Consider the following 25695-nt stretch of genomic DNA (forward strand, 5'->3'; position numbering starts at 1 on the left):
GTTCCACAGAATCACTCATCATCAGTCAATGACACTCCGAGGAACTAAAGCAAAGGGACTTAGGAGTCCTCATGTAGGAGTCCCTGAAGGTTAATTTACCAGTTGAGTCAACGGAAAGGAAAGCAAATGCAAGGTTTTCAGTTATTTTGAAAGGACTAGAATATAAAAGCAAATATGTAATGTTGAGGCTTTATAAAGCACTGGTGAGGCCTCACTTGGAGTACTGTGAGCAGTTCTGGGCCCCTTCTCTAAAAAGGGGATGTGCTGACATCGAAGAGGTTTCGAAGGAGTTTCAAGAAAATAATCACGGGATTGAACAGCTTAGCATATGAGGTGCGTTTGATTGCTCTCGGTCTGCACTCACAGGAATTCAGACGAATGAGAGGGGATAGCACTGAAATCTATCGAATGTTGAAAGGCATCGATAGAAGCGATATGAAGAGGATGTTTCCTACGGTTTGGGACTCTATGATCAGAAGACACAGACTCAGAATAGAGGGGCATCCATTTAGAATGGAGATGAGGAGGAATTTCTTTAGGTAGAGAGTGGTGAATCTGTGGGATTCATTGTCACAGGCAGCTATGGAGGCTGTCAACATGTATAATTAAGGCAGAGGGTGATAGATTTTTGATTAGTCAGAGCATAAAGGGATACGTGGAGAAAGCAGGTGACTGGGGCTGAGAGGGAAATAGATCAGACACGATGAAATGGCAAAGCAAACTCCATGGGCACAATGACCTAATTTTGCTCCTATATCTTTTGGTCCTATGGTCTTATAACTCTTTATAACTACAGGCGATCCTTGTGAATATTTCATGCACTCTTTCCTGCTGAATGGCATCTTTCTTATATCTGGGCGACCAGAATTACAGTATTACTGTGGTTTCCCAAACAACTTATATTTTCGTGAAACAGATGGCACAACTTCTGTTTTTCAGTGCCCTGATTGACAAAGGTAATGATGCTAAATGCCTTCTTCGCCATCCTGATGAGAATTGCCTCTTTTGAGGAACTGTTCTGTGTTCCAAGTACTCTTCACAACTCCATCATTCACCAATTCCGTCCCACCCTGCTTAAGCTTATCAAGTTTATCTTGTCTGAATAAAACTCCTTCTGACAAATGTTTGCCCACTTCCTCAGTTTACATGGATCCTATTGTAAATAATAAGACACGTAGACGAAAGGCAATGATAAAACACGGATTGTTCCATTTTTGATTTTATGAAGCACATTGACGTCATTTAATTGCAATTCAAAGCTGCCAAGCACAAATATGAGGGGTAATTGATAAGTTTGTGGCCTAAGGTAGAAGGAGTCAATTTTAGAAAGCCTAGCACATTTATTTTTCAACATAGTCCCCTCCTACATTTACACACTTAGTCTAGCGGTCGTGAAGCATATGGATCTTGGACCTCCTGGAAGTGTCCACAGCACGGGTGATAGATAAGTTCATGGCCTATGGTAGCAGGAGATGAGTTATACAGATCTCGTTACATGCACATGCAGCTCAACTCTTCGAGTGATTATGCAGAAAGTTTGAAGACAATCACTCGTCAATTAATAACTCATCAGGGGTGATTGATACATTCGTGGCCCAAGGTAGAATAAGATGAGTTATTAACTTCAAACTTCTCGGTAATCACTCAAAGAATTGACCTGCATGTGCATGTAACGAGAGCTGTATCACTCATCTCCTGCTACCCTAGGCCACGGATCTATCACCCCTTACTTTCCTTTACCCAAACCGTGGAAACTTGAGGGTAAAATACAAATATGCAGAATAAAACGTAGGAAGACCCTAATAACAGATGAAATACGAGCAAAATAGGTCACTCAGCCCTACAAACCCTTTCTGATATTTGGTATAGTCATGGTTGATCTGTCCCAATCCCCAATTCCTCCTCTGTGCCAGTCAAATCTATTTCCCTTTTATGTCCTCAAAAAGCTCCAGAATCCATAGCTTTGAATTTTCTTGGAAAAAAATTCCAGGAATTTCTGGAAAATGTTTGACACCGGGTGCCTAGTGTTATTCCACAAATGATTGTGTTGGGACCTCTTCATTTTACATGATATGTCAATGATTTGGATGATGGAATTGATGGGTTTGTTGCAAGCTCTGAAGATGATATGAAGACAGGTGGAGGGCCAGGCAATTTTGAGGAAGTAGAGAGGCTACAGATGGATAGGAATATTAGGAGAATTACCACATATGTGGTAGATAGAAGACAGTGCCTGGAAGTGTATGGTCATGTACTTTGGTAGAGTTGAGGGGTTCACCGTTTTCTAAATGGAGAGAAAGGACAAAAACTGAGGCACAGCAGGACTTGGGAGTCCTTATGTTGGATTCTTGTAGGGTTAATTTTTTGTCTGAGTCTGTGGTGAGGAAGGCAAATGCAATGATAGTATTCATTTCAAGAGCACTAGAATATAAAAGCAAGGATGTAATGTTGAGACTTTATAAAGCACTGGTGAGGTGTCATTTGTAGTACTGTATTGTGAGTAATTTTGAGCTCCTTATCTTAGAAAAGATGTGCTGAAACTGGAGGGATTTCAAAGGAGGTTCACAAAGATAATTGAAGGATTAAATGGCTTGCCATATCAAGAGCGTTTGATGGCTCTGGTTCTGTATTCACTGGAATTCAGAAGTATGAGGAGAGTCCTTATTGAAATCTATCCAATATTGAAAGGCCTTGATAGAGTGGCTATGGAGACAATGCCTTATATGGTGGGAGAGTCAAAGACCAGAGGACCTTGCCTCAGAATAGTGGTCCATACTTTTTGAATGGAGATGAGAAGAAACTTCTTTAGCTAGAGCATGGTGAATCTGTGGAAATCTTTGACACGTGCAGCTTTGGAGGCCAAGTATTTATGTACATTTAAGGCATAGGTTCTTGACTGGTCAGGGCATGAAGGGATACATGGAGAAGAGGAGTCTGCTACTGAGAAGGAAAATTGGATCATCCATTTGATGGAGCAGACTCGATGGGGCAAGTGACCAAATTCTGCACCTATGTCTTATAGAGATGGTATCTTGTACTTGCTATGTTTCACAGATATCCTTTTCTACACCTTACAAAGTTAACTGATCACTCCTAGTTACCCCCCTTTCAAGTCCAATTTGAATTCCTAGTTCAGTTTATTTTCATTCTACTGTGCACAAATGTGCCGCCAACCTGAACAAAGTTCCTCTGGACAAAAGTGCACCACACTGTACATGTAACGCACACATAACCCAGAAGATAATATAATCACGAGTAAATTAACAAATAATAAGGTGCATTTACGACACAGGTTAAAAAGTAGATAGTATAAAGCTACTAGTTCTTCATGCGTGATGAGACCTGGGTGGTGGCAGAGAGTTCAACAGTCTTATGACACGGGGATAAAGCTATATCTTATTCTAATAGTTCTTATCATAATGCTGCGGTACCTCCTGCCTGCAGGTTGGGAGTCGGAGAGATTGTTGGACGGATGGGAGGAATCGCTGGGAATGCAAATAGCCCTGCGTACGCAGTGTTCCTGACAATTATCGTTGATTCGTTTCCCCCCAATAGCGGCGAATGGTGTATCAGAGCTGAGAAAAATTTGCAATCTCCCGCAAGTTATTTCACGCATTAGTGGGTATATCGCTGGCTTGAGTCCTTACGAATTTCACTCACCTCTTTGGAAGTTCGAGGGCTTCGTTTCGTCCGCTGATTATAATCTGATAAAAATATCTCGGCGTTCTTTATATCGCTTCTGCGCGCCATAGAACTGGAAGGGGAATGAAAGAAGCAGGCGTTTCTTTCCTGTTCAGTTGCTGGGCGAACTTGATAGCAGTGTGTTCCAGACAGTGATCCATTTCCACTTACTTCCAGAACCCTAGCAGCTGGCTTTAATTGAACATCGGTGTCGATTTGAAAACGTGCTTTAGATTTTGGTGCATGGTTCGAAATCTCACGTCCAAGGTAGTGGTCATTCAAGGAATAATTATGATCGCTTTCATCGCTGTTGAGGCATATACTTGTAACAAGGAAAATGATTATTAACAGAAGGATGAACGACGTTGACCCTAACGATATAATGATGTACATGGCCAAATTGGAGGAATGCTCATTGTTTTCAGACAGATTATGAAATTCTGAAGTAATGTCAGCATTGCTATCTACTAATAGCACTGTGATTGTGGCAGTGCTAGATAGGGACGGGTGCCCATTGTCTTTCACCAAGACCACACAGACCTGAGTAGTAGAGTCACGGCTGTCAATGAAGCGTTTCGTTTTGATTTCTCCCGAATTTATAATAAAAAGACTCATATCAGTCGCGTGGATCAAATAGTAAGAGAGTCTTGCATTCTGTCCAGAATCTGCATCCGTTGCAACCACTTTTGTCACAAGGTACCCTGGATACGCAGACCGAGGCACAGTTTCATTTTCTGTCCGAGTAGACTCGATTACTGGAGAATTGTCGTTCTGGTCGAGTATGACAACATTTACCATAACACTACTGCTGAGGGAGGGGACTCCAGCATCTCGAGCTTGTACTTGGATTTGAAAGTTTTTAAACTGTTCGTAATCAAAGGAACGCTGCGAGAAAATTATACCATTTGCTGAGTTAATGGATACAATAGACGTGGCCGGCAATCCTTGAGTTTGACTCTCCATAATCGAATAAGAAACATCTGAATTTTGACCGCGATCTGAATCAAAGGCGGTCACGGAGCAGATTGATGCTCCTGGTGTGTTATTTTCCATTACGTATGCAGTGTATGATGACGTCAGGAAATGTGGAGCATTGTCATTAATGTCAGAAATCTCCAGCGGTATGACTTTATTAACCGAGAGCTGAGGAGAACCAGCATCGAAGCAAGTAACGTTAATTTTGTACTGGGGAACAGTTTCTCTGTCCAACAGACCGGAAGTGACAATCAGATAAGTGTTCTTAAAAGCTGATTTGAGCTCGAACGGGAGATGTTTCGGAATGAGACAACGAGTGTTGCCGTTCGCCCCAGATTCGGGGTCGGTTACGCTAAGCACAGCGATCATTGTTCCAGTTGTGGCGTTTTCAGGTAACGCTTCAAGCACAGACATCAACGCTATCTCCGGTTGGATGTCATTCACATCCTGAATCTCCACAATAACTTTACAATACACAGGTAAAAAGGTAGGGCTTTTGTCTCTAGCTACTATGCTCACCTCGTACACATTGCTTTCCTCATAATCCAGCACCCCTTGAACCCTGATCTCTCCTGTAAGCTGCTCAACGCTAAACAGTTCACGTACTCTCTGAGGAGTGGAGCTGCTGAAAGAATAGATTATATCAGCATTTGTACCTTCGTCCAAATCCGTAGCGTTCAGCTTAATAACTAAAGTGTTGATGATTTCATTTTCAATCACTTTCACTCGGTAAACTGGCTTATCAAATACAGGCACGTTGTCGTTGACATCAAGCACGGTGATAATAATTCGGACGGTACCTGATCGCTCAGGAATCCCACCATCCAGGGCAGTGAGAACTAAGTTATGAGTCACCTGCTTTTCTCTGTCCAAGTAATTATTAAGTAACAGATATACAGTTTTCGTTCCATCGCTGATGTTCTGAACGTCCAACTTGAAGTGGTCATTCGGACTGAGCACATAAGCGCGAATAGAATTTGTACCCACATCGAGATCTTGCGCACTCTGAAGCGGTAGGCGAATACCCGGAGGCGTTGACTCAACAATCTCCAGCCGCATCTCACTTTGCGGAAAAGTGGGAGAATTATCATTGATATCTTGTATTTCAACCTCAGCACGGTACAGATTCAAAGGGTTTTCTATGACAACCTCGACATTTTGAGAACAAGTCAGACTTTGACTACACAGCTGCTCCCTGTCAATCTTGTCATTAACAAATAAAACGCCATCGTCTGAATTTACTTCGAAATACCGCTTCTTTGTTGCTGTCATGATCCGGAATTTGCGCCGGGACAATTCACTTACTTCCAATCCAACATCCTTCGCGATATTACCGACAAACGCGCCTTTTTCTAATTCTTCTGGAATCGAGTAATGAATCTGGCCAGATACGAATTCCCAGGCATGAAGCAGTACAGCGACAAACCACGTTTGCATTATCTGTGTGAAAATGTCCTTTCATTGATAATGCAGTCTAAATGCATACAGGAGATAACGCTCGAGCCACCTGTCTCGGTGAAAATTCCAAATGAAAACGATGTAAAAAATATCACAACCTCCTCCAGCAGTATGTCTTTCCGCAACGAGGAATAAAGATGGCTGAGAGACGACTGCAATCTGGGTGACTGGTTTCCCCCGTCTTCCTTCTTCCCTGTGTATACACTGCTGGAGGAGGTTGATGGATCTCACTTCATTTTTCATCTCCTTATTGGTAGATAGCGACACAAAGAGTCTAATCCAAAAACTACAGATAACACTTCTTAAAGCATAACGCATATCAATGAAATGCAAACGATGTATAGTGAATCTGGTCTGGTAGCAATGCCTTTGACATAAATCCAAACTTGGGCAACCCCCAAAATACATGATCTAATACGCTAATACGAAATCAGCTGCACTATAACTTCTTTTCCGAAACTTTATATTCTATTCTATGAAGAGAAATCACACTTTTTCCGATAACGTGGATAACACTCATTAATCTGGCCGCACAGTTTTAAAGAAGTTTGTTTAATGCTTGTTACAAGGCTAAGAAAGAAGAAAAAGCGGACATTTTAAATCAAAACAAAGGAATGTGGAAAATACTCAGCACTGGGAAACATATCAAAGAAGAAAAAACAGAGTTAACGCCTGAGTTTTGTTGAACATTGAGTAGAAAACGGAATCTAGATAAAAGGTCATCTACTTGAAACGTTAATCGTGTTTCTGTCTCCACCTGCTGAGAAGTTGCAGCATATCCCCCTTTCATTTGCATGTTACTGACTGCGAACGATGATCCTAGTTTTTCCTTCAGCGTTATGCGTGTTGCTCCATTATTCTGCAGATCGTAGTTTATTATTTTGAAAGTTACTTCCGAGCATGGATTTGTCCTTGTTGAGACAATAGCACCATGATTTAAGTAACCAGCGCGTTAGATGTTCTCATAGGCACACGATTATCTGCAGGAATTCCAAACAACACACAAAATGTTGGAGGAACTGAGCAGGCCAGGCAGCATCTTTTAAAAAGAACAAACAATCGACGTTTCGGGACGAGACCCTTCATCAGGACTGGAAAAAAAGAGGGATGACAAGTCAGTGCAAGAAGATGGGAAGAGGGGTGGAAGAGGTACAAGGTGGTAGATGATAGGTAAAACGGGGTGGGGAGGGGGTTGAAATCGGTTGGGAAGCTGAATGGTGTAAAATATAAAGGGCTGGAGAAGGAAGAATCTGATCGGAGTGGATAGAAGACCACAGAAGAAAAGGAAGAAGTGAGGAGCACCAGAGGAAGGTGATGGGCGAGTAAAGTTATCGGGTGAGAGAGGGAAATGGGAATGGGGAATAGCGATGGGGAGGAGCAACTACCAGGATTGAGAAATCGATGTTCATGCCGTCAGGTTGGGACTACCCAGACAGAATATATGGTGTTGTTCCTCCAACTTCAGTGACCTCATCTCTGCAGTAAATGAGGCCATGGACTGAATGTCGGAATGGGATGGGAATAGGAATTGAATTGAATGGCTACCGGGAAATCACGCTTTTTCTGGCGGACTGCAGGTGCTTACCGATATAAAGTAGGACACACCGGGAGCACTGGCCCCAACGTGGATGACCCCCGTCAGACTCACGGGTGAAGTGTCGCCTCACCTGGACGGACTATTTGGAGCCTGAATGGTAGTGAGCTAGTTGCTGTAGGTACAGATGTGGCACTTGTTCCACTTGCTATGATAAGTACCAGGAGGTACTACCTTTACCAGATATTCTACTTTTACGAGACATTACCCGAAGGAGAGCTAGGGAACTATGCGTTAAGTATGTAAAAGGCCTTCAGCAGTCACTCAGCTTTCCCCTTACACTGTGAAACGACAAAGTTGAGACTGAATCTACAAAATATAGCATGTTTTTCTTCCTAGATCATTTAGCATATTATTTTCATCAATGTTTCCCGATTCTAGAGTAATGAGATTTAGTACGGTGTAACTCCTCAGTCAAAATTCAAACTAATATTTGCAGTACCCAGCACTTCCAGCATCTGCAATATCTGTTATGTTTATAATATCCATTGTTGTCTCTTGCGCGCAGTTCCATACCACGTAGTAGCAGCAACTGCACTAGCGCCGTCCAAGTGCTCAGCTCCATCCTATGTACATACACACTACAATCCTATAATACTGCAACCACGTTCCTTGTACGTCCCTGCAGGTACATTTCCCCGTGGTGGAGATCACGACGCCGGAGTACTCATTTCATAGAAAAAAGAAATTAAGCTCTTCTGTTGCATAATTATGAAATGAGTTTTATAAAATGTTTTATAACTTCAGAAGCTAATAGAAAGAAAAAACACAGGAGCCTAAATATATTTTATCTATTACGTTTTTCTTTTCCTTATTTTAGTAAGGCGCCCACATCTGACGTGATGCCGTAATGACCTGTCATTCAGGAACTTCTTACATATAACCCACAATTAATTACTTAAACAAACTATATATACACACACCAACACACAAACACACACACACACACACACACACACACACACACACACACACACTTGTGTGTATATATATATATATATATTCATACACACATTATACTATATAATGCAACTATTACATAGGCATACAGAGCATGGTAAATTTTATTTTGTCCCAGTTAGTCCTCTTTGGAGAATTTCTTACGCTTGTGGGATAATACCTTTCCTGACAAGGAGGTCACTCTGGTTGGCTGGTGACATTGTGGCTGTGAAACAATCTTAGGTTCTGAGGCCTTCTCCTTCTGGTTGTAAAACTTTACTCTGAGATTGCAGGAAGTGGTTCTATCAGTTCTGGACACCTTAATTCTCTAACAATTGACATTGTTCTCCTTATTGGATCGCTACTTTGTCTCCAGATGACATCAGATGCAATCTCAATGTGTAAGAGACAGACAGACAGACAGACATACTTTATTGATCCCGAGGGAAATTGGGTTTTGTTACAGCCACACCAACCAAGAATAGTGTAGAAATATAGCAATATAAAACCATAAATAATTAAATAATAATGTTAATCATGCCAAGTGGAAATAAGTCCAGGACCAGCCTATTGGCTCAGGGTGTCTGGCACTCCAAGGGAGGAGTTGTAAATTCTGATGGCCACAGGCAGGAATGACTTCCTATGATGCTCAGTGTTACATCTCGGTGGAATGAGTCTCTGGCTGAATGTACTCCTGTGCCTAACCAGTACATTATGGAGTGGATGGGAGTCATTGTACCAAGATGGCATGCAACTTGGAGTGTGGTCCAGTTGTGTCCTTAATCTCTTCATGTATCTGCTTTTGATAATCTCCGTTATTCCTCATCAGGACTGTTTTATCAGGAGTGAAAAAAACGGAACTGCTTATTTGAGGAAAACTCTCCAAAATGAACTTCCTGTTTGTCCTGCATCCTTCTTTTGAGAATGGGTTTGTGACGATCCAAATGTGAAAGCAAGGGAGAACACAAGTACAGCAAAGCTGGTGAGTCCTGCTGATATTGCATTCAATGCGTTATTTAGATTCCGGACAAACTTTTCAACCAAGCTCTTTGTAGCTGAGCAGTATTGATTTACTTCCCTTATTGGCTTAATGATGACCGCAGATCCTGACAGACTCATCCTTCTTGGCTACTGGAACCACTAGAATTGTGCATGGACTCCACTCTACCCATAAATAATTCTTTCAGCCACCATTCGATCCACCTCAACTTTTGCTTTGTCACCGATGGTCTAAGGAACAGGGCGGGATTTGTAAAATGTGGCATTTTCATTTAACACTGTTTTTTCCAGTGATATGTTTGAGTTTTCCAATGCCATCTATGTGCACTGCTGTGGCATCGATCAGTGCTTTTCTGAATGCGTTTTCTCCTGACTCTGTTGCAGATGACGCAGAATGCAAATGACGGATGGATCACAAATCAAGTTGTAGTTGTTCCATCTCTAGATGCTGGTCCTCCAGTTTGTAACACATACAAGCCCAATGTGGCTTGTTGGCTGTTGTGTTTTATTGTTACGAATGTCATGCCACAGTAGTTATCCTTTCTCCAGTGTAAGTTGAGGAGCAATGCCTTCTATTTCATTTGGCTAGACACAGACCTTAACATCGATTTTCTAACTTAAGGTAACAAATCCCTTCTGTTCCACACTTTCGTCTGTTTTCACCCATTCTGGTGGCCCGTTGATCTTCTCGTTTCCCTCCCCGTTCTTATGAACTCACTCTGGTTCCGCAACTCAATCCATTTATTCCAGAATCCACCATCCTTTCCAATGAGATTCTTACTCTCCAGTACTTTCCTTCTTTCACCCATCGCCTCCCAGCTGCACATATTATTCCTTTTCACCCCTGCTTCAACATGCACTAACCTTCCTTGCTTAGGTGCTAAATTAAAGGGCAGGGCCTCCGGGGTTGTGACCTCGGGAGTGCTACCCTTAAGACCATAAGACCAATAGACATAGGAGCACAATTGGGCCATTTAGCCCAACGAGTCTGCTCACCATTCAAACATGGCTAATTGTTTTTTGTTCTCCTCCTCAAACCCACATCTCAGCCTTCTCCCCGTAACTTTTGGTGCCATGTCCAATCAAGAACCTTTCAACCTCTGCCTTAAATAGAGCCAATGACCTGGCCTCCACAGCCACATGTGGCAACAAATTCCATAAATTCATCACCCTTTGGCTAAAGAAATTTCTCTGCATCTCTATTTCAAAAGGGTGTCCTCTATCCTGAGGATGTGCCCTCTTTTCCTAGGCTTTCTCACTATGGGAAACATCCTTTTCTCATCTACTCTGTCTAGGCCTTTCAACGTTCGAAAGATTTCAATGAGATCCTCCCCCCCCCCCTCCTTCCTTCTGAATTCCAGTGGGCACAGACCCAGAGCCATCAAACTTTCCTCATATGATAACCCTTTCATCCCTGGAATCATCCTTGCAAACCTCCTCTGGAATCTCTGCAATGTCAGCACATCTTTTCTAAGATGAGGGGCCCCAAACTGTTCACAATATTCAAGGCAAGGCCTCACCAGTGCCTTATAAAGCCTTAGCATCACATCCATTCTAAAGCTCCTGAAATGAATGCTGACATGGCATTTGCCTTCCTCACCACTGACTCATCCTTCAAGTTAACCTTTTAGGTGTTCTGCACAAGGATGCCCAAATCTATTTGCATCTCAGATTTTTGGATTTTCTCCCCATTTAGCAAATAGTCCACACATTTATTTCTACTACCAAAGTGTATGACCACTCATTTTCCAACATTGTATTTCATTTGCCACTTTTTTGCCCATTCTCATTCTTTGTCTATGTCCTTCTGCATTCTACCTGTTTCCTCAACACTACCAGTTCCACTGCCAATCATCATATCATCTGTAAACTTGGCAACAAAAACATTTATTCCACCATCTAAATCAGAATCAGAATCAGATTTATTATCACTGGCGTGTGATGTGTAATTAGTTAACTTTTCAAGGCAATACATAATCTAGCAGAGAGTGAAAAAAATAACAATAAATAAAATAAAACAATAATAAATAAACAAGTAAATCAATTACATATATTGAATAGATTATTTTAAAATGTGCTAAAACAGAACTATTTTATATTTTAAAAAGTGAGGTAGTGTCCAAAGCTTCATATTCCATTTAGGAATTGGATGGCAGAGGGGAAAAAGCTGTTTCTGAATCACAGAGTGTGTGCTTTTTTATTTATATACAGCACAAAAAAGAAGTGGTTCCAACACTGACCCCTGCAGAACAGCACTAGTCACTGACAACCAACGAGAAAAGGATCCTTTTATTCTGGCTCACTGCCTCCTACCAATGAGTCAATGCTCTAACCATGTTAATAACTTTCCTGTAATACCCTGGGCTCTTAACTTTGTAAGCAGCCTCATGTATGACCCTTTGTCAAAAACCCTCTGAAAGTCCAAATATACAGCATCCACAGCATCCTTGTTATCTATCCTACTTGTAATTTCCTCAAAGAATTTCAAAAGGTTTGTCAGGCAGGATTTTCCCTGAAGGATTTCATGCTGACTTTGTACTATCTTTTCATGTGTCATCAAGTACTCCATCATCTCATTCTTAATAATTGACTCTAATCCACCTTATTCTGAATGCTATGTGCATTTAAATACAACAATCATAGAACCATAGATACTTACAGCACAAAAACAGGCCTTTTGGCACTTCTTGGCTGTGCTGATCCATTTTTCTGTCTAGTCCCACTGACCTGCACCTAGACCATATCCCTCCATACCCCTCTCATCCATGTATCTGTCCAAGTTTTTCTTAAATGTAAAAAGTGAGCCTGTATTCACCACTTCAACTGGCAGCTCATTCCACACTCCCACTACTCTCTGTGTGAAAAAGCTCCCTCTAATGTTCCCTTTAAACTTTACCCTTTTCACCCTTAACCCATGTCCTCTGGTTTTTTTTCTCCTCTAGCCTCAGTGGAAAAAGCCTGCTTGCATTCACTCTATCTGTACCCATCATAATTTTATACACCTCTATCAAATCTCCCCTCATTCTTCTCACTCCAGGGTATAAAGTCTTAACCTATTTAACCTTTCTCTGTAACTCAGTTTCTCAAGACCCGGCAACATCCTTGTAAACCTTCTCTGCACTCTTTCAAACTTATTAATATCCTTCCTGTAATTAGGTGACCAAAACTGCACACAATTCTCAAAATTCCGCATCACCAATGTCTTATACAACCTCACCATAACATACCAACTCTTATACTCAATACTTTGGTTTATAAAGGCCAATGTGCCAAAAGCTCTCTTTGTGACACCACTATCTACTTGTGACACCACTTTTAGGGAATTATGTATCTATATTCTTAGATCCTTCTGTTCTACTACACTCCTCAGTGTCCTACATTTACCTTGTATGTTCTACCTTGGTTTTTTCTTCACCCTTTTGATTCTTTGCCCTTTTGATGCCTGTGCCACGTGCTAGTGATGCCAGAACTAGGAAGATTATACAGGTTAATACGTGGTTAAGGAGTTGGTGTAGGAGGGAGTTGATGCGATTTGTGGATCATTGGCCAATGTTCCGTGGAAGGTAGGACCTGAATAGAGGTGTGTCTTGCACCTGAATTGGAGAGGTACTGATATCCTAGCCGGAGGGTTGTTAATGCTGCATGGTGGTGTTTAAACCAGAGTTGCAGCGGTACGGGAACCAGTGTGCCAGTTCAGTTAGTGGGGAGGCTGTGGACCAGATGTTTGTAAGGCCTCAGATAAAGTTAGGAATGAAAAGGATGTGCATGGTGCAACTGGTGTCCCAAGCTGCATATATTTCAATGTGAGTAGTATCGCAAGAAAGTCGGATAATAGTGCTGAAGATGAGGTAGCTGGTTAACAAATGGAGGTCATGTGTAATGAGGAGAGACAGTCAACAAGATGAGTTGCAACGTAAATGGCAGACAAAATCAAAACAGTGAATACAGAACTGAATGTCTTGTATTTGAATGCGCTGATTATATGGAATAAGGAAGATGAACTTGCAGCATTGTTTCAGATTGGTAGGGATGATGTTGTAGGCATCACTGAGTCATGGCTGAATGATTATAGCTTGGAGATTAATGTCCAAGAACATAGGTTGCATCGAAAGCACAGGCAGGAAGGTGAAGGGAGGGGCACTGCTCTGTTGGTAAAACATGGAATCAATCATTAGAAAGAGGTGACACAGAGTTAGAAGGTGTTGAATCATTGTGGATAGAGCTAAAGGTCTGCAAGGGGAAAAGACCTGATGAGAGCTGCATCCAGACCCTCTGATAGTAGTAAGGGTGTGGCCTACAAATTATAACAGGAGATAGAAAATACATGCCAAAAGAGCAATATTACAATATTCATGGGGGGCTTCAATCTGCAGGTAGATAGTGCGGCTAACATTAGACACAAAACCATCATAAAAGCCAAAGGAATGGCATATAATAGAGCAAACATTTCTTGTGAAGAGGATTAGGAAAGCAACATAAAAAGTAATTAAGAAGGTAAAGATGGAACATGAAAGCAAGCCTGTCAATAATATTAAAGAGGATACCAAGCATTTCTTCAGATGCATAAAGTATAAAAGAGAGATGAGAGTGGATATTGGACTGCTGGAGGCACTTAGAGGCACATGATTAAAAAGGGCGTAGTTGGCATGCTTTACTCAAGGGAAAATCTTGTCTGACAAATCTGTTGGAATTTTTTGAAGAAGTAGCATGCAGGATAAATAAAGGATAATCCTTTGATGTTCCGTACATGGATTTTCAGAAGGCCTCTGACAAGGCGCCATACATGAGGCTAATTAACAAGTTACAAGCCCAAAATATTACAAGAAAGATTCCAGCATGTGGCCAATCAGCAGGAGGCAAATGCTGGGACCCTTTGCTGACTGACTGCTGATGACTACTAGTGTTCAACAGGCGTCTGTGTTGGGACCAATCTTTTTTGCTTTATATGTCAATGATTTGATGATGAAATTCATGGTTTGCTGCAAAGTTTGTGGACGATATGAAGATAACTGGAGGGGCAGGTAATTTTGATGAAGCAGAGAGGCGATAGAAGGACTGAGATAGATTTGGAGCATATTCAGAGAAATGACAGATGGAATACAGTGTTAGCAAGTGTATGGTCATACACTTTTGTCGAAGAAATGAAAAAGTTGCCTATTTTCTAAGTGAAGAAAAAATACAAAATCTGAGGTGCAAAGCTTCTTCCCAGGGCTGAAATGATTGCCACAAGAGGACACAGGTGCTGGGGAGTAGGTACAGAGGAGGTGTCAGGAGTAAGTTTTTTACTCAGAGAGTGCTGAGTGTGTGGAATGGGCTGCCGGCAACGGTGGTGGAGGCGGATACGATAGGGTCTTTTAAGAGGCTTTTAGTAAAATAGAGGGCTATAAGTAAGTCCAGTAATTTCTAAGGTAGAGATGTGTTTGGCAGAACTTTGTGGGCTGAAGTGCCTGTATTGTGCTGTAGGTTTTCTATGTTTCAAAGGGACTTGGGAGTCATTGTGCAGGATTCCTGTAAGGTTAATTTACAGTTTGAGACTTTGGTGAAGAAGTTAAGTGCAATGTTAGCAATCATTTCAATCAGAATGGAATATAAAGACAAGAATGTAATGTTGAAACTTTATAAAGCATTGGTGAGTACTTACTTGGATTATTGTGAGTAGTTTTGGAGCCCTTATCTAGTGTATGCTGAAACAGGAGAGGGTTCAAAGTAGGTTCATGAAAACGATTCAAGGATTGAATGATTTGTCATATGAAGAGCGTTTGATGGCCCTGGGCATGTATTTACTGGAATTCAGAAGAATGAGGGGTGACCACATTTACACATATCAAATGGTGATAGAGTGGATGTGGAGAGGATGTTTCCAATGGTGGGAGCGTCTAAGAGCAGAGGACACATCTTAGAATAGAAGGGAGTCTTTTTAGAATGGAGATGAGGAGGAATTTCTTTAGCCAGAGGGTCCTACATCAGTGGAATTCTTCACCACAGGCAGCTGTGGAGGCCAACATTTTAGGTGTATTTAAGGCAGAGGTTGATAGATTCTTGATTGGTCAGGGCATGTAGGGATATGGGGAAAGCTGGAGATCATAATGACATGGTGGAGCAGACTAGTTGTGCAAAATAGCCTTATATTTTATAGTCTTATTGTCTTATATCTATCACCTGCCATCTTCTGCTGCCCCCACCACCCCCTCCATTTTCTCATTTTAGTTTTTGTCCTCTTCCTTGACAGTCCCGAGGAAGGTTTGTCTGTTTATTTCCCGCTGCGGATGCTGCCTGACTTGCTGAGTTCCTTCGGGATTTTCTATATGCTAGGTACCTCAGTCAGCATGATTCTCAATCAACCAAATCTCATGTTCTCGTGTTTAAAAGCAAATGCAGTTTGTCTGCCAATACTGTAAATATCATCTTCCAAAACTTGGTTTCAAAATTCTCATTGGATTCGTAAAATGAAAGCATCTTAAATATTTCCAAGGCTACAAATTGCAACATTATGAAAAGAAATGCACTGCAAAGGTTCTAAATTAAATTCTGTGTTTCGCTGTCTGAGATCCAGTTGACAGAACATGGACCAAATTCTGATATATGATAGTATTTACAAATTATAGGAAGAGTATTTAAAAGGTGCTAATGAAACCCACAATTTTCAGATTAAGAGCACACAGGTAGATTTCACTGGTTCTAGCCCATGGATAAACAGAATATGATAGATCATTATGGCAATGGACCGACCAATATAAAGTGTTGGGTGTGCAATGAGGGGAAGTATAGCATAGTCTCTACAGGGAAAATATTCACTTCCTAATACGGCCTCACTGGCTCTCTAGATTCTGATACGGCTCATATGAGTAATGGGGGACCTGTAGAATATGTCGTGGGTGAGATTGATGGTGTCTGATGGGGAATGTGAAATGGGGTGCTTTCCTCCCTTTGGTCCTTCTATCTTTTTTCAGACGAAGGGACTCAAAGTACTTAGCTACACTATAAATCATGGCAACACAATTGTGACTTTGTATTGTAAAGAGTGAAGAATATGAAGTGAGCGGATGAATGAGCATCATAATTTGACATAAAAGAAAAGTGGAAAAGTATGAACAAGGTTTCAACGTAAGGACAGAAAATGCCGAAATCTTTCAATCGATAGGAGATTTTTCTTCAGGAAGACGCAATGGAAATTAGCTTCCAATTTCAGTTTTTGTTCCTATTATAAACCGACTTGGTACCGCCCTATCAAACCAATTCCTTTTTTTCTCTATGTATTTACCACCACTCGCCATATTTCCCAGTTTTACCGAAAAAAAACATTTGCTTCTCCTTCTACAGTTGTTAGCTTCCCTGTCAGTATTTTCCCTGTTTCATTTTCTGTCATCTGCAGCTTTTAAAAACAAAACATTTTAAGGTTTTAATATACCATTTTACAACCAGGGCCAAGTCGGGACGATGCGTAAACATTCAGAAATGAACTGGTTAAGTTGAGCACCATCTTAATGTACATAATTTTGCATTCCCGAAGTTTACCTCCACGGAACCAGAACGTCGACTATGTCATTATTTTCGCATATGAGCTAAAATAAACTGTTCCCTCCAAAGAAGAAACTAGAATGCAGCGTTATTTCTTTCCTAGGCTTCACATAAGATAATTATATTGTTTGAGTTATATTAGACTTGAAAATAGTGTCAGCTTCTCAGGTACAGTGGAAGCGATTGAAAATATTATCAATCGGTTAAAATGTGCCATCGGGGGCATTGTTTTAAATGACAGTCAATTTGAAATAAAATATAATTGCATTTGAAGTTAAAAACTTAAAGTAACCTCGCTAACATATATAGAGTATTTGAATCAGAACTGAAAATTAGATTAGCACCTTCTGTTGCTGTTAAGAGGCTTGTTTAATAATTTAAGTAAGGAATAGGATTAGACTGAAATGTGTAATACTCACTTCACCTGTGCATGTCCAGTTGTTCTGTAGGCCCGTGTTTGCCTTTGACGCATAGGGTCCAACGTTCCTACCTAGAGATCTACAAGTTGTTGGACTAGCTGGAGAAAAATATATCACTTCCATTTTTCCTGCCTCTGGTGCCGATCGAACTTGGTGACGATACGTATCTGAAAGAGATCCATTTCCCCGAATTTCAACGTTGGCTATTAATTTCGTGTCTGGCAAAAACTGCAAATTGACGTGCGATTTGTGCTGACCGACTTTGGAATCCAGTTCACTTGTGCAACAACAATTTGCAGTATAACAACTTGAAGTGTGAGGTGGATGTTTGTTGATTGGGCAAATAGCAATAATTAGGGCTATGATAATAACAAGAAGTAAGAATGTTACCGCTCCCAGAGAAATTATTATGTAAAATGCCAAGTCAGAACTATCTTGTAAATCGCCAGTAGTGTCACCGAACTCTGACCTAAGTTGCTCGGTTTGTTCAGTTATGGAGATGTTAATCGTGCTGGTGGCCGAGAGAGCTGGATGCCCATTGTCCTTTACCAAGATGATCAACTTTTGTGTGGTGGCGTCTCCGTCTTTAAATCGGCGAATGGTTCTTATTTCTCCTGAGCTATGTGATATTGTAAAAAGACTTGGGTCAGTAGCGTGTAAAAGTTCATAAGAAATCCGTGCATTTTGCCCAGAATCAGCATCTGAAGCGACCACTCTGGTTACTAGAAATCCTGGTTGAGCAGATCGAGACATAGTTGTCTTGTTGTGATTGGTGAAGCTGGGTGATATCACAGGAGGGTTGTCATTCTGATCAAGAATGATCACATTTACAGTAACATTACCGTAAAGCGAGGGAGATCCTGCATCCCGAGCTTGCACTGGGATTTTAAAACTCTTCAGCTGCTCGTAGTCAAATGACCTCTGCGAATATATGATGCCATTGTCGGAGCTGATTGAAACGTAGGAAGACATCGGCTCGCCCTGCACGCTGCCCTCCAGAATTCTGTAAGAAATCTTAGAATTTTGTTCCGCATCTGGATCGAATGCTGTTACTGAACCAATAGAATTACCAGGTGAATTATTCTCACTCACGTAGATGGCGTGAGAAGGCTGCAAGAATTTGGGAGCGTTATCATTTATATCCGAAATATAAACAATCACTGTTCTATTTGTAGATAGTGGAGGTGTTCCGTCATCTTTACAGGCCACAACCAATGCGTATTCGGGAGCCTTTTCACGGTCAAGCTTATCACTTACAACGAGCTCATATGAATTTGCAAGAGAACGCTTCAAATCGAAAGGGGCAGCTCGTGAGACCTGACAATCAGTAAACCCATTTCTTTTGGAATCTCGATCTGTAACAGTAACCAATGCAATTTGTGTTCCAACAGGCGTGCCCTCACTGACTGTACTTGAAGTTAATTTTAGAATCACTTCCGGTGCATTATCATTAACATCCTCGACATGCACCCGAACAATACAGTACGCAGATAATGACTGTGCCCCCATGTCCTTAGCTTCTACGTGAATTTCATGCATATTCGTTTCTTCAAAATCCAATTTTCCCTTTAATCTGATCTCTCCAGATTTTGGGTTAATACTAAACATTTCAAGTATTCTTTCTTCATTGTAGCTGCCCAGAGAATAAACAATGTCACTATTGGAACCTTCGTCCAAATCCGTTGCATTGACTTTAATCACTAAAGTACCCAAAGGAACATCTTCCATTAAATTAACAGAGTCCAAATGCTTTTGAAAAGTAGGCGCATTATCATTTGTGTCAGAAACAGTGATAATTATTTGACAAGTGCCCGACCTCCCAGGTATCGCACCGTCAATGGCGGTGAGGATTAAACGGTGAATAGACTGTTTTTCACGGTCGAGTGACTGCTTCACCACCAATTCAGGTATTTTCCACTTCCCAAGAGTCTGCACATCTAAAACAAAATGCTCATTTGGTGTGATTTGGTACGTCTGAACCGAATTAGTTCCAATGTCAGGGTCTTGTGCGGCCTTTAAAATGAAACGTGTCCCAGGCATTATCAACTCTGAAATTTCCAAACGGACCTCTGCGTCACTGAACTTGGGATCATTATCATTTACATCCAGAATTTCGACCTCTGCCCGATAGCGTACCACCGGATTTTCAGTTTCCAGTTCCAAAGGCAATATACAGTTAAGACTCTTGCCGCAGATCAGCTCCCTATCTATCCTTTTATTCACAAATAAAACTCCATTCTGGGGGTTTATATTCAAAACTTGTGACGGTACCTGTGAAATGATCCTGAATTTACGGGTTGATAATTCCTCCAGAAATAATCCCAAATCTTTTGCGATTTCACCCACCACTGTGCCGTGTTTCAATTCTTCTGGGATGGAGTAACGAATCTGTCCAGAAACCAGCTTCCATGCACAAAGCATCAAGATGGACGGTACAGCTTTCTCTCTCAACAAGAACACTGCGAATATCCGTGCCATATCTTCCATGGCGACGTTATTTTCGACTCTCCCGGTTTTGTGTGCGTTCAGATATTAATTATTCCACTTTGGATAAGTCATTATCATGCAGGACAGAGGATGAAAATGATAAAAAACAAAACCTTCTCAAGAGATAAATATCCGTCAATAAGCTGACTGGTTTCATACCTCGTTGTTGGAGGATGGGTGGTGGATCTCCAGATAAATTTCTCTCCCTTATTGGTAGACAGCGACACAAAGAGTCCTTACCTATAACTACACTGATTTTAGGATAAAGCTAGTCTCTGGTTTTCCAAATTCTCAGTTTCTGGCTATTGAAAAAGAATGCGTGCCGTGTACAAAAAGGTTATGTGATTAATGAAGTCTATTTCATATCTGAGTGAATGAAAGTTAATTTGCTTAATCGCAATTATTTATAAGATAAAAATCACTTTTGAGCTCGCATTGAAGAATCTTTGATGATCCCTATACATTTTTTAAACGAGAGCAGCTGCAATGTTCTCTTGATATCAACATATTCAATGAAAAAAAAATAAAAGCATATCCAACAGAGCATGGCCTTTATGAACGTGTGAAAATGCTCAAATAACACGATACCTTTTTCATATAATAAAACACCGATTCTTTAATTTGATGAAAGGCTACTTTTGGAAATAAAAATAATTCTAACAGCCACATTAACTTTAATTATATATCTTCCTTCAATATTATCATCATTGTAAATTTTCGATGAAATTTTGTTACAATTAAACTTTTGTTGATCATGTAAAATTTCTTCATCCACGGTATGAATCCATCCACTGGCGTACCAATCCGTATTACATTTGAATATAGATGTGGAAGGCCGAAGGGGTGGCTAACCTTGGATGCAGGAATAACTAATATCTCCCAAAGGACAGTAGTTCACTCGCTGTTTCACTTTAGCTTGCAAGAGCTAGGCTCTGGGAACTGTGGACTATGAACCCTATCTTCCAAAGTAATCACTGCATAAATTATAACGAACGAACAACACTATTATTGCAATCAGTTATTACAAAGAATAGGGGCTTTTGAATGCATTTATAAATTATAATTGTTGTTCTCAAAGGTAAACTGAATACTTAGGAGGCATGGAAGACGTGACCTCAATCAGTGTTTTCTTGTTCATCAAATATACATTGAACACTGAATTTGTCAGAACATTACCTTAACCCATGGCTAAGCAGGCAGTTGCAGCTTGCACTGAAGAAGAATTTTAAAACAGTATGTTCAGACTTATGTACGCAACGTGCGAGCAGCAGAGCTGACAGAAGATAGCAAATGACATTTTTTTCAGAATAAAGCGTAGGAGTAAATGCTATGAGGCTAAATGGCAACATACACGATAAAAAACGGCTAAAGGAACACAGCAGGTCAGGAAGCTTCAATGGAGAGGAATAAACAGTCGACGTTTCGGGCCGAGACCTTTCATCAAGACGGGAAAGGAAGGAAGAAGATGCCAAAGTATGAAGTTCAGGGGAGGGGAAGGCAGATGATTTGAGAAGCCAAGTGAAGGGTGGTTTTGTGTGGGAAGGGAAGTGAAGTGAGAAGTTTGGAGCTGATAGGTTGTAAAAGTAAAGGGCTAAGGAAGGAATCCCAAATACGAGAAAATCTGCAGATGCTGGACATCCAAAGCAACGCAGCATCTCTGCAAAAAACTAAACAGTTGATGTTTCGGGCTGGTAACCCTAATCCGTGCTGAAGTCCTGAAGTAAGGTCTCGGCCTAAAATGTCGACTGCTTACTCTTTCCCACAGGCATACCTGGCCTGCTGATTTCCTGCAACAGTTTTTTTTGTGTGTTTTGCTGAAGAAGTAATCTGATAGGAGAGGAAGGTGGACACTGGAAAAACGGAAACAGGACGGGCACCAGAGGGAGGCACAAAACATATGAGGAAAGGGGAAGGATAGTAGGGAGCTAGGATGGAAAAAGCGAGAAGGGTAAGAGGAGTTATAAAAATCGATGTTATTGCTGTCATGTTGGAAGCTGTTGTGGGTAACGGAAAGGAGGAGCTCGAAGAAGCCGTCCCCCAATCTATGACGGCACTCAGCGATATAGAGGTGGTCGTACCTGGAGCACCAGATACAATTGATGACACCGACAAGACTTGGATGTAAAATGTTCCCTCTATTGTCTTTAGCTAAAGTGCATTACTTTTCCAATTTATTGTACAATTGCCATTATTCGAAATAGTATATACAAGCCTATTTCATAAAATCCTTCTCAGAACGCACAGTTAACGAGATATCTCGGCCCAGATTGTGATTTTGGGAAACCATTATACGGACTGAACTTTAAAAGAAAATATGTTTGCCATTACAATTAAGTATTAGAATATCAGAAAAAAAGCTGAAAGTGCAAGTTAAAGTTCTTTTTCCTTCACTGGGCAACAAACAAACTCTTTAACGCTTTTGAGTTTGATCTAATGGGACCACTTACGACACTGTGACAGTTTTAATGTTACAGTGTTTCGTCAAATTGTGTTCTGGGCAGTTGCGTATTATCTTGTTTTGTGCACGGTAAGATTATAACTCGGGAAAGAAAGGCAACCAGCAAATATGGCAAAGATCACATAATGCTGGATTTTATCGCGCTACGCAGAAGAGGGAGTAGCTAAATTACAAGTTTTCTATTTTGAAGAGTGACTGCAGATATCAATCACGGGAAACAAAGCAAAGGATCATAACTAAATTTGTGTATATCCAGAGACCTATAGAAACGGCAGCACATGCAGATAGGGTAGTGAAGAAGTCACATAATATGTTTATTTTCATTAGATGTGTCATACAATATTAGAGAATAAAAGTCACTGCGCAACTTGAAAACAAAATCAATAGCAACACGCACAAAACGTTGGAGGAACTCAGCAGGTCAGGTAACATTTATGGAGACGACGTACAAGCCGTGTTCCTTCGTCAGAACTGGGAAGGAATGGTGAAGGGGAAGCTAGAATAAGGACGTGTGCGAGGGCAAGGAATACAAGCTGGCAGGTGATAATTGAGACCAGCTGAGGGGAAAGATGTGTAGGCGGGGACAGTGGATGAATTGAGAAGTTGTAGTGTGATAGGTGGAAGAGAAAAAGGGCTGCTGATGAAGGAACCTAATAGGAGAGGAAAGTGGAGCAGAGAAGAAAAGCAAAAAGGAGAACGCCAGAGGGAAAAGATGGGCATATGTGGAGAAGAGAATGTTTAAGTGGGGTGCCGGAATGGAAAGAGAGAAAGAGAGAGAAAGGGGAATGGGGAGAATCTACCGGAGGTTAGAGAAATCGATGTTCTTGCCTTCAGATTGGAAGCTACCGAGAAGAAATATGAGCCCATATTAAAATCTGTGGGTCATACCTGCAATATTGTGCGCAGTTCTGGTTGTCATCCTATTGGAAAGAACAAGGTTATATTGGAGAGAATGGAACATTTTCCAGAATGTTGCATGGTGAGAAGTATTTCTGTTATGATGAGACTCTGGATACAATAGTGTTGCATTCCTTAGAGGAAAGAGACTGAGAGATGATCTGATAGCGGTATGTTATTCTTCGAGGTACTAGAAGGAAGAATAGGGTGAAATTTCCCCATAACAGAAACGGCTAAATCCAGACAGCGTAGGTCAGAGTTAGGAATAAGGATTACAGGAATTCTGAGGAATTTTATGCTTTCACCCAGAGGGTAAGTGAATCCGGACTCACAGTGCTCGACGAAGAGGCAGAAGCAGTTGTTCACATCATATCGTTAAAACAATATCCAGTCAAGCTCTTTAACTCAGCATGTCCACGAAGGCCACTGTCCAGTGTTGGTTAATAGACCAGGTATCGTATTGTCAGAATGGATACTTTGAGCTGAAGGACCCGTTTTTCTGCTGAATGTTACTACAGGGCACATAGATATGCGAGTGCTATGCTGTAATGGATAGAACGGCAGATTAAAATAGACATCAAGAGAAAAGAAAAAGTAGGGAAAGATATTTTTTGTGAAATTTGTGGCATGTCTCAGAGATAGGCTTGGGGAGTAGATAGTCGTCAAAATTTTATGTAAAATCTGTGAAGGGCTCGAGTTTACGTTCGCTAAATGGACTGAATGGACAATTGTATGCAGGTTATCAAGTTTCGAGGAGAAAACAGAAGATATGAAAAGGGATGTGCTCTAAGTGCAGAAAGAGACGGCAAATATGCGTGATGTGCGAAAATAGACAATAGACAATAGGTGCAGAAGTCGACCATTCGGCCCTTGGAGCCTGCACCGCCATTTTGAGATCATGGCTGATCAATTGCTATCAATACCCGGTTCATGCCTTGTCCCCATATCCCTTGATTCCCCTATCCATAAGATACCTATCTAGCTCCTTCTTGAAAGCATCCAGAGAATTGGCCTCCACTACCTTCCGAGGCAGTGCATTCCTGACCCCCACAACTCTCTGGGAGAAGAAGTTTTTCCTTAACTCTGTCCTAAATGACCTACCCCTTATTCTCAAACCATGCCCTCTGGTACTGGACTCTCCCAGCATCTGGAACATATTTCCTGCCTCTATCTTGTCCAATCCTTTAATAACCTTATATGTTTCAATCAGATCCCCTCTCAATCTCCTTAATTCCAGCGTGTACAAGCCCAGTCTCTCTAACCTCTCTGCATAAGACAGTCCTGACATCCCAGGAATTAACTTCGTGAATCTACGCTGTACTTCCTCTACAGCCAGAAATGTGTGGTAATGCATTTTTTAGAGGAAAAAAAACATCGGTTATATTACAGAAAGAGTTGAAGCTGCTGTGGTGCAATGGGAACTGAGGAAATAGGGGAAAATAATAAATGCAGGTGCAGGTACTAAAGGTAATGACGAATGTTCATGAGACATCGAATGACACTACAAGGTACGTGGAATATATGAGACACTCTATGCAAACGTTATGAAGTTCTGCTGATACAATACGTTGAGGAATGCATACACCACTTCCACTTTCTTCCTATTCCTGCACTAGATATATATGCCTAGTAAGAAAGATTGGTTCAAAATTATTGCAATTTCAGTAATTTTCTTCCTCAGTTAGACCATGACACCTCGAAATGAGTATGTTCTCAAGTGTACACCAGTATTTCATTGTGATTTTTAACCGATTTAACACAATAATTTATGTTTAGATGAATCATTTTACACTTCCATTAAGTCAAGTCAAGTCACTTTTTATTGTCATTTCGACCATAAACTGCTGGTAGAGTACACAGTAAAAACGAAACAACGTTGCTCCGGGACCATGGTGCTACATGAAACAACACAAAACTACAGTAGACTACGTGAGACAACTCAAGGCTACACTAGACTACGTAAAACAATACAAAAACTACACTAGACTACAGACCTACACAGGACTACATAAAGTGCACGAAACAATACAAAGCAGTACAATAATAAATAAACAAACAAACAAATAAATACATAAACAAACAAACAAACAAACAAGACAGTAAGCACAGTGGAGGACAAATTTCAATATAATAATAAATGAGGTAGATGTCAGTCTATACTTTGGGTATCGAGGAGTCCGATGGCTTGGGGGAAGAAACTGTTGCACAGTCTGGTCGTGAGAGCCTGAATGCTTCAGTACCTTTTGCCAGAAAGTGCATTCGATAAACAT

The 25695-nt window shown here is 41.0% G+C and overlaps 1 protein-coding gene across 1 annotated transcript in view; it reads right to left on the reverse strand.

The window, feature by feature from the left end:
• Nucleotides 1-25695, reverse strand: part of LOC140739553 (protocadherin Fat 4-like) — a 290758-nt gene that overhangs the window by 236316 nt on the left and 28747 nt on the right. Inside the window, exons 6-7 of the mRNA XM_073067948.1 lie at nt 17584-20115; nt 3661-6111 (exon numbers count right to left, since the gene is read on the reverse strand). Of these exons, the coding sequence (XP_072924049.1) occupies nt 3661-6111; nt 17584-20115 (4983 nt within the window). The remainder of the gene's footprint in view (nt 1-3660; nt 6112-17583; nt 20116-25695) is intronic.

The sequence above is a fragment of the Hemitrygon akajei genome, chromosome 15 (assembly GCF_048418815.1).
Source record: "Hemitrygon akajei chromosome 15, sHemAka1.3, whole genome shotgun sequence".
Lineage (NCBI taxonomy): Eukaryota > Metazoa > Chordata > Chondrichthyes > Myliobatiformes > Dasyatidae > Hemitrygon > Hemitrygon akajei.